This window comes from Nyctibius grandis, chromosome 1, assembly GCF_013368605.1.
Source record: "Nyctibius grandis isolate bNycGra1 chromosome 1, bNycGra1.pri, whole genome shotgun sequence".
In the NCBI taxonomy this organism is placed as follows: domain Eukaryota; kingdom Metazoa; phylum Chordata; class Aves; order Nyctibiiformes; family Nyctibiidae; genus Nyctibius; species Nyctibius grandis.
The window spans coordinates 13355402-13369575 of record NC_090658.1 but is presented as its reverse complement, the minus strand read 5'-3'; the positions used below and the strand labels follow the sequence as shown (position 1 = coordinate 13369575).

The window sequence follows — 14174 nt, the reverse complement described above, 5'->3', positions numbered from 1 at the left end:
TCCAGCTCACAGTAGAGATGAGCCAGAGGAGCGCTCCCAGCTTTCTGTCACTCCCCTTCCCAAAACCTGCTTTGCAGGGAGGTGGAGAGCTCTGTCTTTGTGCTAAGCCAGCCCCAGTACTTCACCCACTCTGGAGACCAAAGGGGTTTTCAGAAGAGCTGCCCAATGTAGGCACCTGTTACACACCTCTCTTGCTCCTGGGCACATGTCACAGTGTGCCCCAAAGGCCCAAGCCCCAGCTCCCCCTCCCCAAGCCAGAGGAGACCCTGGTTAGCTGGGCTGTTACCGCAGTATTCGAGGTAGCTCTGGACTCCTGTAGATGTACTTGTGCCGGTAGCCGAGGTCTGTGTGGAACGGAGCAAACTGCACCTTGTAGTCTCGGAAACTCCGTGACGTCGCAGCGATGTTGTAAAGCTGAGTCCAAGGGGAGGCAGGTGAGGGACACATGTCACTCTAAACTAGCTACCCTTGCCAAACCAGCACCCCTCTCAGGGGTGAGTTATGGGCCCTGGCTTGATCAGCTTTGCTAGCTCTAGCTCCGTTTCACTATTGATTTGCCACCTCCAACACCCCAGAATTTGTAGTCCCTTTGGGCTATGCATTTCTACATACACCTTCCTATTGCTGACTTTTTGCCTGGCTGGGATGTCATTCTATCTACACCAGTTCCTCCCACCAGATCAGTCTGCAGAGCCACATGTGTACCTTCTTTCCCAGATGAAATGGTACCACCGGGTCATCCTCAGCATGAAGGATGAGCAGGGAGCAGGAAATGTATTTCACACTGCAAAAGAGACAACAATGTCACAAGGGCTCAGAGCAATCCCATCACTCTCTAGCACCAACACACTTGGATTTTCAAGGAAACTGCAATGACATGTCCTGTGGGTCATTAACTGCAGTTCAGATCTTGAAAACACTATTATCTGGGCACCATTCATTTGATCTACAGAAAATTTACTAGTGAAAGGCATCCTTGTAAAAGCTATTTGCTGCTTAGACCAGAGAAAAGTGGCTCACCCCACTGCAAAGCCTCATCCCCCAAGGTCTGGTTTGGTTTCAGTACTGGAAACCAGACTCACAAATGCTCAGGCTCTTGGATAAAAGGCTCAGTGAAAAGAGACAATGTTATTACACTCAGGGTGGCTTATGCAAATACACAGCAGAGAAATCTTCCCAAACTTTTAATGTCCCAATGCTATTGTTTAACATGTAATGTACTCTCGAAAAGCTTAAGTCACATGGACCAAACTAGAATATCCCTGAGTAGACTCTGTGCTCTCTTGTATCTACCTTTATTAAGAACAATTAAAAAAGAAAGAGCTCCACAGTGCAAAGCTGTGTTGCACTCAGTGCTGCAAGAGTAAATGAAATCCCTTCAGCAAGTATAATTCTTCAACAACAACAGCAAAAAAGAGCAGAGAGTGCAGTCTGATGTTTATCCTCCTTGATGCTTGCCATGGCTCACTGCTGCCACAGATGAAACCCCAGCAAAGAGGGAACTCACTTCTCATCGTTTGCAAATTTAATTCCACTTGTCGTGATGGGGTCAAGGAAGAACCAGTCAAACCCAGGGAAGTATCTGTATATCTGAGAGGAAAAATTTGTATTAGTGGCAGGCACCAGCAGGACAGTTATACAAACAGCAGTTAACAGGGCAGGCCACTGCCATCCCAGTAACATCCCTTGGCTGCTGGCTGTGCTCTCTGCAGTGAGATGGACCATGTTTCCACCAGCATTATTTTTCCTCTCCTGTTTCAGGCCCATCTTACTAGCCTGCTAAGGATCAGGCTTTCTGGGTGCTTGTATGGTCAAGGTCTCTAGGTATCATGCTGCTGCTGGCAATAGTCTTCCTAGAAGAGAGCTTTATCCCAGGGCACCTTACCAGCCCAGCCACATCCAACACCCAGTCTGGGTGTCTGCTCAGTTCAGAGCCAACTTGCAGCCATGTCGGATCAAAGGGCTGGCCACATCAGAGTGAACTCACCAGGGAAACCACGCAAGCACAGAGGGGCCACATGGACAGGGTAGTGACCAAGAGAAGCCCAGCTTTGCCATCGCTTTGCTCACAGCCCACAAAATAGCCTCCTGCAACAGCAAAGCTACAACACAAGAAGAATGGGCTGTCCACTGCTGAGAGCAGAGTCTGTCTTCCCCTCCCTACATTTACTGCCCTTTCTGATCCAAGTTTTCTGTCTCTTTAAGCAGGCTCCACACATGGGCTCTGGTACTGCTTATTGTACTAGTGTTCCAGGAGCTGTCTGAAGTGCAGCTCTTTACCCTGACCCTTATAAATATCGCTGCTGCCCACAAGTCATGCAGTTAGCTCAGCCACATCACTTCTGAAAGTTAATTTCTAAGCATACAGTTACATGCCACTAGTGTGAGAGCCACTGTGTACTTGCCACAGAAAAGGGGTGACTTCGTGCCTCCTCCCGTATGTTGGTGAATGGAGATTCCAGTATCAGGGCGTCCGGGGGCGTTTCTGAAAAGCCAAAGGCAATGTGCTGAAATGTAGGGGTGCAGATAGCCAGCAAGGTCAGGTCTGCCTTATGAGAGCAGCTGCCACCATGGCGTGCCAAGGACAACCTTGCCACAACTGCAAACATATGCGGAAATCTGGGACGCAGCAGGACCTGTGCTGGGCGGGAAGAGCATCCACCCACCAGACTTACCTCTCTCACAAAGGCGCCTCACTAGATTTGTTGCAAACCTCTGGAAAAGAAGAACAACGAGCATTTAATCTGGTGCAGGCCCTCTGCAAAGCACCAGGGCTCTAGTGGTAGTAGATGGCAGAGGTAGAACTCAACTGCCATAACGTTGACCCACGCACACTGACGGAGGTCTGGGCAGCCAGCCCACAATGACTTGGGTTCCCACAGGTCTCCCACACCCAACTGTCTCAAATGGCATCAGGTTGTCTGCATTTAGGTAAGTGAACAAGTCCAAGGAAGCAGCACACCATGTAGCCACTTGGAACAGTCTCCTCTAAGGTGGCTCTCAGGCTCCCAGCATATCTGCAGCTATCTGACACAGCCTCTTATCCCCAGACTACAAGGGCTGAGCAAGAAAGAGGGGAATGCGGGGGTATGGGCAGAGGGGCAGCTGGAGCACAAGGGTCCCAGGGTGACACTGCAAGGAGTTTCCATATCTAGGTCAGAAAGCAGCAAGGTCTCCCCCATGCATCTCCCTAATGGGACAGGGATATTTCTGAAGTTGCTGAATCCTCCAAGCACAGCACATTTCAAAAGCCTCAAACTCCAGGCTGGTTATGGTCACCAGGGAACTCAGCTGGGGACAACAGTCCCAGGCCACTCGGATTGCAGTCCACTGGGAATGTCACAAGCAATGCTCTGACCCAGAAAGATATCCTCAACATCGGCAAAAATTTAGAGAAAGAGCCAAAGGAAAAGCCTTTGCCTTCTCTCAAACAATGCAGGATGTTTAGTATCACAGCAATGAAGAGGCACGATCCTGAAATACCCCGTCCCAGCAACACATTTGTTGGACAGCAAGGCAAGCTGTTGTCTCAAAGTTTAATCTGCACACAGCTCAACTCAAAAGCAACTCTTGTGTTTGCCCCCTGCTCCCTCTGCAAATCAAGGGGGGTAAGAGCAACATGCTGCCTGCTGAACACGATCCACCTACAGACAATGGAAAGGGAGGAAGCAGGAAAGTTAAAAACATGCAGGCAAAGGCACTTGACACTTTGAACTTCCCTGTGCCAGGCATGACCACGTATTACACGTGGCATGTTTGCCAGGACAGGATGTAAACATTTTGTAAGGCATGTGCGTGGGCAGCTGGTCCGAGATACTCTTTCAGAGTATCAGAAAAGCCCAATGTTCTGCTCTGAAGGACGTACAGACATAGGTTCACTACAGGAAGGAGATCACTGCTCAGTCCTAATTTCTCTCCCCTTGGTCAATCTGCATTATATTATCCTAAGTATCTTTTTTCCAGTGTAACCCTCTGGGCAATGAAGATTCAAGATCAATTCCCACACAGTCATTCACTGTAGCCCTCACTCTGTAGAGTGCAAAGGGGAAGCTACTCTGCAGCAATTATGCCACAGACCTCCAACCCAAGCCAGCCTGGGGATTACGGCAAACAGCACCTTCATCCAAGGTCAGTGTTTAATGTTTTTCAGAAGCTGCTAAATCCCACTGAGATCAGATGCTTACCCTGGTGCCCAAGGAGTGTCCCCATATATAACAGGGTTGTCTCCACTTCTTTGCTTTTATCCAGTCAAAGACATGAAGGGCGTCGTAGGTCATTCCCCTCTCTGATGGGCTGCCTATTGAATCGCCCCTAGCCTGAAATATAAACAGTTCCTTTTGAGAATCACAGAAACTGGTCAGCAAGCTCAGGCAGCTCTTCCTATGCAGCCCATCTGCGACTGCAGAGCAACCTAGGACATGGATAGTTTCTATTTATTTCACTGTGCACCTCTACAATTTGGGGCTGAAAGCCCTGATTGATCCTCAGTAGTTTTAAACAGGGTATACTGCTGGATACCAAGGAGTTTTTGTGGATTTAGTCAGCAACAAGAGTGGATCTCAAACAAACTGCCACAGTGTTCTTGCACCTACCCATCTGCAAGCTTACCTGATTTTGCACGCATGCACGTAACCAAGTGGAGTCTCTAACAGCATAAGAATTGGATGCTTAGGGTCAAAACCAAGCACATTTACAAAGCTGTTGCAACGTCAATTTGTCCATGCTGTTCGATCAATGCCCTCAAGCAATTTTTCCAACTCTCCTGATTGCTTTGGCTCTATCACTATTGCAGCATGTTACACAACTTATGCTAAGCAGCAATGGCACCCCCACATCCCTTCTGATACCCTAATAAGCAGCCAGAGAAGCAGCTGCCAGGACTGAAAAACAGGGCAAGCTCCTACAAATAAACCTCTCCCAGATGCCTTCTTGATAAAAATGGAATGGATTAATTTCTTTTCCTATATCTTCAGTGGACATACACTGCTAGCCATGGCTTAAATACTAAGAAAGGTGAAAAAAAAGAGCAGCAGATGCTTGACTGCTTGGTGGCACAGAGCTGGCAAAACAGTCATGGTTTCTGCTGAGGACCATTACCAATTGTTAGCTAAATCATTTACTCTATGTCTTATCTGACCTATCAGTTTTTAAAAGTAAGTGCAAGTTCAGTTCCCTGTATGACTTCAGGAAAGTCAATTAGATCGTATCCAAAAGACTACGCCTATCAAGCTCACTAGTTTCCAGTACGGTGCACCTGGAGGATGCCTTAACTGGATGCTCTGACAGCATAAATGTCTGGGTCACCCTCTGCTCCTTAGCTCCCAAATCAAAGAGCCATGTACATAAGGACAAATAGGAGCCAGAGTCCACCGAGCTTGAATCAGGAAGCAGTGCTACACAGGAAGGCACTCAAAAGAAATTTCTAGACGTTCTTTTGATACCCATGAGGAAAAAAAGAAGGAATAACCACATCTAATTAACTAGCAGCAAGCATTTATAAAACAACAGCTCCTCTGAGATACAAAAAAAAAAAAAAGAAAGAGCAACTTCTTTGTTGCTTCTACTGAAAGAGACATCTACAAGTGTTTCATAATAAAAGAAGCCCACGTACCTCGATAATCAAACGTGACCACGTGGTACCCAAGGGAGCTGAGAACCTGGAAGGGAGAGAAACATGCAGAAACCCATCACAGAGACTTGCACAGCAGCTGTGCTCTTGCCTCAGGCCAAGGTGCAGGGACCTAATTTATAACATTATCAGCCTGACACAGTAAAGCGACAGCTTACAGCTTTTCACTGTAGCAGGCACAGAGCTTTTCAAACACTAGTCATCTCAGCCTGCTCATTTTACTCCATGTGTTTCCTGGATCTCGTATCAGGCTATCATAGATGTTGATTCTCCCTTGAACAGCTTTGCCCTTAAGATCTGCAAATATCCTATGACTGTTTCCCCTACAAACACTTTCAGGTTTTCCAGTGAAACAGTACAACTGCTTCATTTATATTATTCAAATTGGCATAAATGTTAGCACAACATATAGGAGCCTGTTTCAGGTTTCAGAAGGCTTAAATGTATACATCCAAAACATGCAACTGCTCTATCATGAAGATTTATGTTACAGCCAATGGTAATCCTAACAAAATCTGTTTAAAGCAAGTAAAAATAACCAATGTTAGATGAACTTGCTTGGAAAAAGTGCCTTGGTAAAAACAATGCTAGCATTCCAAGCTACCATTGCTCTGTATGAACCTAACCGCTCTGTGGTAGATAAAAATCAACAAGAAGTCAAAGGTTAAAAGGTTGTTGCTCTCATGGTCTACATAAGTGATTAAAAAAAAAAAAAAGCAATCTTAGTATTACACTATACTCTAAACCTTCTAAGGGACAAAAGGAAACCATCTCATATGTAAAACGAACACTTTATTTCTAGTGGAATTGAAATCTTAACAGTCTGAACAATTAATGTTACTAGTTCAGATCTCATTAGTACAGGAAAAAGAGAAAAAGAGGACAACATGGAAAAGAGGGGTGTTCAGGTAAGCTGGCAACTCAGCTCCTTTGCTGGGAGGACTATGGTGGTGATAGCTTCTCCCACTTCCCTCTAGGATCCATCCGGGGCTAACTTTCATACATTTTGAACATGCGCTGGACATTTCTTTCTCTTCACTGGTCTGTGATTCCATGTTACATCCCAAATTACTTTATGAGGCATGTTCAACATACACTGGACATGTTCTCTTTGTTACCTTTAAACCCATTTCTGCCTAGCTCCCAGGTCTGCATCTCTTTAGCTGACCACTAGCAGCCAGTGCGCAGCCCGAGGGTCTCCAGGGTGAGCCTGTGCCCCGTTCCCTGCATGCTCACACCTGTGCTCCTCTGCAACGACCCGTGTCCCCACCTCCAAGGTCTCCACTGTTATACCAGGCCTGTACTCCTCTACGCTGGGTGTTATCAGTGGTTCACTTGACACAGGGTAACTGTATCTGTAACTTGTACACAAAAACATTAAAGCCATTTTCTTTGTAACACTACCTGTATGAGAATTGTTACTATTTCTATTACAGTTATGGCTATGCCGTGTAATTATACAAAGCTGTAATTATACAGAAGTAAAACCAGCTAGCCAGTGGCCACCTACTTGTTAGACAATTGCCTTTATGGGTAAACAAGCTCAAAACAGTGCTCCAGGGAGCTCCAAAACAAGGTCAGAAGCAGTCTTACGTGTCTCAGCTGTGTTACTAGCAGTTGCAATACTATATGCACTGGGTTAGGAGGCTGCAATTTCCCTTTCTGACAGTCCACCAACTGCAGGCTATTGCTCACAAGTCCAGCAAGGATACTGCAAACCCTTCTGCGGCTCAAGGCTTCTCACCAGGACCAAGCAATGGATTTTCTCGGAGGTGTTTACCCTATCAGCTTGCGTCGTGATAGCCTGCACTAGTCTGAGGGCAGCGCATAGCTCTTCATTGTAATGTGCTGCCACTACTCGGTTGCCGAGTGTTTGATTTTATAGCCAATGCAGCTTGCACAACGAATAAAATTGCTATTAAGACGACAACTACAGGATGCAAAGCCAAGTTCAAAACTCCTGTAGTGGCAGGACACCATTCTCAGGTGGACTGCAGGCAGGAGCAGTGCTCGGGGGTTTAGGCTGCGCAGCACTGTGGCATATCAGGTACCTGCTTGGTGTGCAACATTCGCTGCCTTCAGGGCTCACCGCACCACTTCAGCATTAACAGTTGGGTTAGCATTCGTTGCAATTTTTTAAATAACACATCTAGTGGTACTGGGACTATTGCAGCATACAACTGGAATGATACCTGTAAGCTGAGCGTTACTTCTAAAGGAATAGTACAATTTTAACCTTTACCCAATATCTGTATATGTAACCTGTTGAGCTATAAACAATTAGACAATTTACAACAACTTGGGGGCACACAGTGTGCATACAAGCACCCCTGGAGCTTACACAGACAACTGGCACCTAATGGGGAAAGGAGAGCACATTTCCATTGTCCCACTAGGATCTAAATGCTTGTCTGAAGACAGAAAGCCAGTAAGCTCACATATGTATCACACAGTTTGCCCCGCTGCTTGCTGGCATCTCCCCGAGACCAACACATTACATCATGCTCACCATTGCTGCACTTGGTTGTGTTATTTCTTGGGACTAACCATGGGGTTATGCTACTCCACTACCCTTCTTCTAATGCCATTTTCTCACTAACAGTTATTTGGAATTTATATTAGCAGATGCAACTGCAACATCTTCCAAGTCAGTCAAAGCTCCTTTGCTTTTTGCTATTCAGGTCTCTTCAAGTGATTCCTGTTTCTCTTTCTTTGGCTCTAAATCCTTCAAAGGGGTTCGCTTGGAGGTGACAAGGTCTGTACTGTGTGCACTTGCAGGGAAAAGGCCCTTTACAGCAGAGGTATTAAATATGCAGTTATTCCACTCTGGGATATGCACTCACAAGTTACTGCTTCTTCACTATCCTCCTGCAAATAACTACGTCAACATCACAGAGATGTAGTTATGTATCTACAACACCACAGTACAGAATACCACTGCAAACCTACGTAACAGCAGCAGAGTAATCAGGTAAAATAGTAATTAACAAATTAGGTGTGGCAGGACAGCTGTTTCCATCAGAATCACTATATACCATTTTTTTATATGTTCACTTACATGTTGGACCCCCTGACTGGACATGCAGAACACAAAGTTCCTTCTTGCAAAGTTTGGTTCTCAGCTTTACACTGTGATTTTACTGCTAAGATGTCACGTGCAATCTAGCCTTTTCCAGGTTATTAAAAATGATTTAACCTGTTGACAGTTAACCTGTCTTCTACATGTGTTTGTTTTGTGTTGGCTGCATTGGCAGCACCCCTTTTCAAAAACAAATAGATGCACTTTTATTTTAATTAGCAGCTGTTACATTTAAAAACAAGATTTTTACTACCCTTTATTTCTTCTTAAATAATATGCTGAGTTTAACACATCCATTGCTATCACACACACAGGACTAATGTTTCATTTTCAAAGGCAACTATCCCAGTTCCACTAGAGACTTTATTATTCAATATTCCGTCAACTTCTATCTGCTTAATTACTGATAAATAGTTAACTGATGATGTTCTCAATTCAAACATTTTTTTCTTTTTGATCACCATCCTAGATTTCTTTTATGTTTATACTCATGCATACTTTGCACCTGTGCTGTCAGGACTGGTACCCACCTCGCTCTGGAAGCTCAGTCCCTGCAGCAGGAGAGCACTGCTGCTCGCCCCAGCTCACTGTTCCCATGGCAGCTCTGCCTTCTTCCACCTGAATATTCACCTTCTCCCCCTGTTTGTCTTCCTGCAAACAGCCCTTCAGCACCTGGTTCTCCCCCTGCATTTACCTCCTCAGACCATCAGTTTGACCTGCACCAGCCACCACCTGCACCTCTTACCTGTCAAAGACATCACAGAGTGGCCTCCAGCTTTCCTTAACCCCAATCGAGTCTGAATCCCCAAGCACAGCTCTACCCTCAAATCCTGCCACTCAGCACAGCCAAAAGCAGCAAGGAAGCACCCAAAACAGCAGCCACACCTGGAAAGAGAACACAGTCTCCTGAAGAGGGACGGGAATGGCATGATGCACCCCCAGCCAAATTCTCCTCTTGCCACTGGGAGCCAGGAGCTGCAAGGCTACACAAAGCACCTTGCAAAGAGCAGGAGATGCTGCAACATTAATCTGTCTGGCTTTTGTCATGGTCAGCTGCCAAAAGCACCAACCCTCTCACAGCAATAAGGATGCCCTCAAGACACCCCCAGGCACAGGCAGCAGCAATTTCCATGCTCAGCTAAACCTAGGCAGGCCACACTCAGGACCCCTGGCCAACAAGACCTGCCTCCTCACAGCCCAGCATGGCACAAGCTGGTGTGCCCAGTTCTCCTCTCCCCAGCAGAAAGCAGGGACAAAGAGCTGGGAGCTCCTCGTGGTGAAGGACACAGACCGCACATAATGAGCTGTAACATCCCCGCCTGAAGCCAACAACCCTGGGAGCATCCCAATCCCATGGCCTGCACTAACAGCCTCTTCTGTTTTAGTCTTTTTTTAAGAGTATTTTTCTGTCTTGTTTTTCTCCTTAGAATTAGTTCAGAATAAAAGTCTCAGATGAAGCTGGTAAGATTTAATTGGCTTTGCAGAGAACAGGCATTTCCTTTGACCCTTAAGAGGATGTTTAGTGTAACAATGCCAAATGTTTTATTTATAGTAATTACTTATGCCCCTATAACAACAGCCTATTGTTTCATGTGCTGCTATAAAGTTGAGTAACCTCAAGCAGTGGGCAAAAAAACCTCTGCATCAGCTCTCCACTATCCCAGCACAACAGTGTAATAACTAAAAGCTTCACTGCTGAAGCCTCAATGTACAAGCATGAATTACAGAAGGAGCTTGAAGTAGTCTGTCATTGACAGTCAAGGAAGCTAAGAGAACAGGATTCTTGTCAGTTTTAAAAAATTTTGAGTTCTATTATTCAAGCATGAATGATCTGAATAATGTGAATAACACAGTGACCCTGAATACATTGGGAACTGCAATATCTGGAAAGCAGGCTTGAGAAAAGAATAACTGGACACTTGTCCAAACTAGAGAAAAGCATGCCCCTCAAAGCGAGTTTGTATCTGGCTTCCTCACGGCTCCTGCTTCTGGTTACTGTCTTCAAACACATATAAACTGGCACAAACAATTTTGGACACCTGCCGCTCACAGACTGTCCGGCAGTGACAGTCTCAATTTTCAATGCTGCTGCTAAGAAAAGCTGCTCGCATGAATCAATCGCTTGGAATGAAAGGACAGAGACCCCTTCCAGTTATTACTTCCCGCCTGAGCCTCTTCTAGAGGGTTTCCTCTGCTGCTTCCAGCCTACTAGTAGCACCAGCGAAAAAGACAGCAATCCAGCCTGCTTCATTCTGCTGGAATAAACACGCACCTGGAGCTTCTGGTGTCGTTCTGGTAAGCCCACGTGTGTGTTCACATGTGAGTAACTGAGTGAAAAAGACAAATTAAGCAACTTGTCTATGTTATCAGAAGCAAAAGAATACCAAACGCAGGAAAGAAATCTTTGGTTTGAGTAAACTGTGTTCTCCATATATGTACACACACAGTAACACACAGAGGCACGCAGAGTCTTTGAGTATGAGTCTCTTGGTCAGTCAAAATCCAAAACAACTCCTCTGCCTGTCTTGGCCAGTACAAAATGCATTGCAGCATAGGCTGGTTCCCAGAAAAATCATAGAATGGTTTTGTTTGGAAAGGACCTTTAAGATCATCAAGTCCACCTGTTAACCCAGCACTGCCAAGTCCACCACTAAACCATGTCCCTAAGCACCACGTCTACTCGTCTTCTAAATCCCTCCAGGGATGGTGAATCAACCACTTCCCTGGGAAGCCTGTTCCAGTGCTTGATGGTGAAGAAATTTTTCCTGATATCCAATCTAAATCTCCCCTGGCACAACTTGAGGCCGTTTCCTCTTATCCTATCACTTGTTACGTGGGAGAAGAGACCAACACCTGCCTTGCTACAACCTCCTTTTAGGTAGTTGTAGAATGACCAAATAGATCACCATACATGACAGTCTCTTCAACCAGCTTTCTGCAACTTAGCTCATCCTTTTTTCTTAAAGCAAAAGAAATATCACCTGCCTCCGTGGGGTTGCCAAACAGCATTTTCTAAGCAATCTGAATTAAAAAGACTTTGCAGCAGGTGATCTTGCATTAGGAGCTGCATTGCAATAAAGCTTTATGAGTGCCAACACTCTAACACAAATTATAAAGAGAAGGGAATGGCAGCTAAATCCATAGGAATTACATGGACTCAGACCCCTCTGAAATGAGCCAGCAAAAATAATTATGGGTCTTTTAGAAACATATGATATGAGACCAAGAAATTGTGCGTGAGAAGTTCAGCCAAGAGAGTGTTTAATAAAATAAATGACCACAAAAGTCATTAGGCAGAGGGCCCAAAGCAGCTGAAGTTGTCTGTTCTCATGTAGCACACCATGGTGCTATGACTGGGAAATTCATTGGGTTTTGTACAAGACCTTCAGCACTTGAGATGGCACCACTCATACAAATGCACTGTGCCGTGGGGAAGGGGGGAAACCCAGGCTGAACCTGCCTGCCTGACAAGTGATAAAGTAACTCCCGCACTAGCAGCCTTAAAAATGTTTTATTGCAACAAACCGTTCTGTGAATAGGCAAGTACTATCTTTGTCACCTCGGCCAACTAATGGACTGATACGGAGGTTTATACTGGCTTGGCCCAACATTTTGGCATTTAACAGACCAAACGTCACCTTCAAAAGTTTGAAGAGTGCAAGGAATCTGAGCTGGCCTCAATCCACATACATTTTCGCAGCAGTTGGTGATGTACGGCATCAAAACATACATTAAGACCAGTGCCAAGAAGAAACAACAGTGAGTTATGGTCATTGGTGACTCCCTCCTGTGCGGAATGGAAGCACTCATTTGCAGACTGGACCCTCTTTTCAGGGAAGTTTGCTGCCTCCCTGGGGCACGACTGCTGCCTCTGCCAAAACTCTGGGCTTTTAAACCACAGAAGAGCCTTCAAGACACAAGGTATGCCAGGGCCTAATGGAATCCACCTGTCCCAACAGGGAAAATACATCTTTGGGCATAAAGTGGCAGGACTGATGAAGAGTGCTTTAAACTAGAATCAATGGAGGAAGGGGATACCAACAGGATTGCAGTAGGTAAGCCAAGGGTTGGCATGGCATTGCCTGAGGGTGGCAATGCTAGTGGGAACATTTACAGATGAGCACGGAGGGCTCAGAAGTGTATCTGAAATGCAGTATGAGAAACAAACAGGATGAACTGGAAGCATCGGTTAGGTCCCAGAACTATGATATCATAGAACAGAACAGAATAGAATGGTTTGGGTTGGAAGGGACCTTAAAGATCATCTAGTTCCAACCCCCCTGCCATGGGCAGGGACACCTTTCATTAGACCAGGCTGCTCAAAGCTCTATCCAACCTGGCCTTTAAACACTGCCAGGGAGGGGGCATCCACAACTTCTCCAGGCAACCTGTTCCAGTGTCTCACCACTCTCACAGTATAGAATTTCAACACGGGTTCACGAAAGGAAAGTCCTGTCTAACTGATTTGATATCCCTCTACGATAACGTCACCTGCCTAGTGGATGAAGGGAAGGCAGTAGATGTAGGTTTTCTAGACTTTAGTAAGGCTTTTGATAATGTCCCTCACAGCATCCTTCTGGACAAGTTGTCCCACTGTGGGATGAGCAGGTTCATGGTGCGCTGGGTGAAGAACTGGCTGGTGACCAGTCACCAGAAGTGTTCCTCAGGGCTCAAGTCTAGGGCCAGTTCTGTTCAATATATTTATCAATGATCTGGATGCAGGAGTTGAATGCACCATTAGCCAGTTTGCTGATGATACTAAACGGGGAGGGGCTGTTGATTCTCTCAAGGGACAAGAGGCCTTGCAGAGGGACCTGGATAGGTTAGAGCATTGGGCTATGATTAATGGGATGAAATTTAACAAGTCCAAAGGCCAGATTTTGCGGCTAGGACAGAGTAACGCCAGGCACAGGTATAAACTGGGAGAGGAGTGGCTGGTGAGCAGCCCTGCAGAAAGGGATCTGGGGGTGCTGGTCGACAGCAGGCTCAATAGGCTCAATAGTGTGCCCTGGCAGTCAAGAGGGCAAACTGCATCCTGGGGTGCATCAAACACAGCATAACCAGCTGGTCAAAAGAGGTGATTATCCCACTGTATTCAGTGTTAGTGTGGCCTCACCTTGAGTACTGTGTGCAGTTCTGGGCCCCACAATTTAAGAAGGATGTGAAGGTCCTTAAATGCGTCCAGAGGAGGGGAACAAAGCTGGTGAAAGGGCTGGAAGGAATGTCCTATGTGGAGTGGCTAAAGACTTTAGGTTTGTCTAGTTTGGAGAAAAGGAGGGTGAGCAGCAAGCTCATTGCTCTCCACAGCTTCCTGAGGAGGGAAGTGGAGAGGGAGGTGCTGAGCTCTTCTCCCTGGGATCCAGTGATAGGATGCGGGGGAAATAGTTCAAAGCTGCGTCAGGGGAGGTTCAGACTTGACATAAGGAAACACTTCTTTACTGAAAGGGTGGTCAAACACTGGAACAG

The 14174-nt window shown here is 46.0% G+C and overlaps 1 protein-coding gene across 1 annotated transcript in view; it reads right to left on the bottom strand.

Moving 5' to 3' along the window:
- ABHD12 (abhydrolase domain containing 12, lysophospholipase) overlaps positions 1 to 14174 on the bottom strand; it is a 40269-nt gene that overhangs the window by 2170 nt on the left and 23925 nt on the right. Inside the window, 7 exon segments of the mRNA XM_068417048.1 lie at positions 287 to 414; positions 706 to 784; positions 1508 to 1590; positions 2406 to 2485; positions 2676 to 2713; positions 4168 to 4311; positions 5608 to 5657. Coding sequence (XP_068273149.1) covers positions 287 to 414; positions 706 to 784; positions 1508 to 1590; positions 2406 to 2485; positions 2676 to 2713; positions 4168 to 4311; positions 5608 to 5657 — 602 coding nt within the window.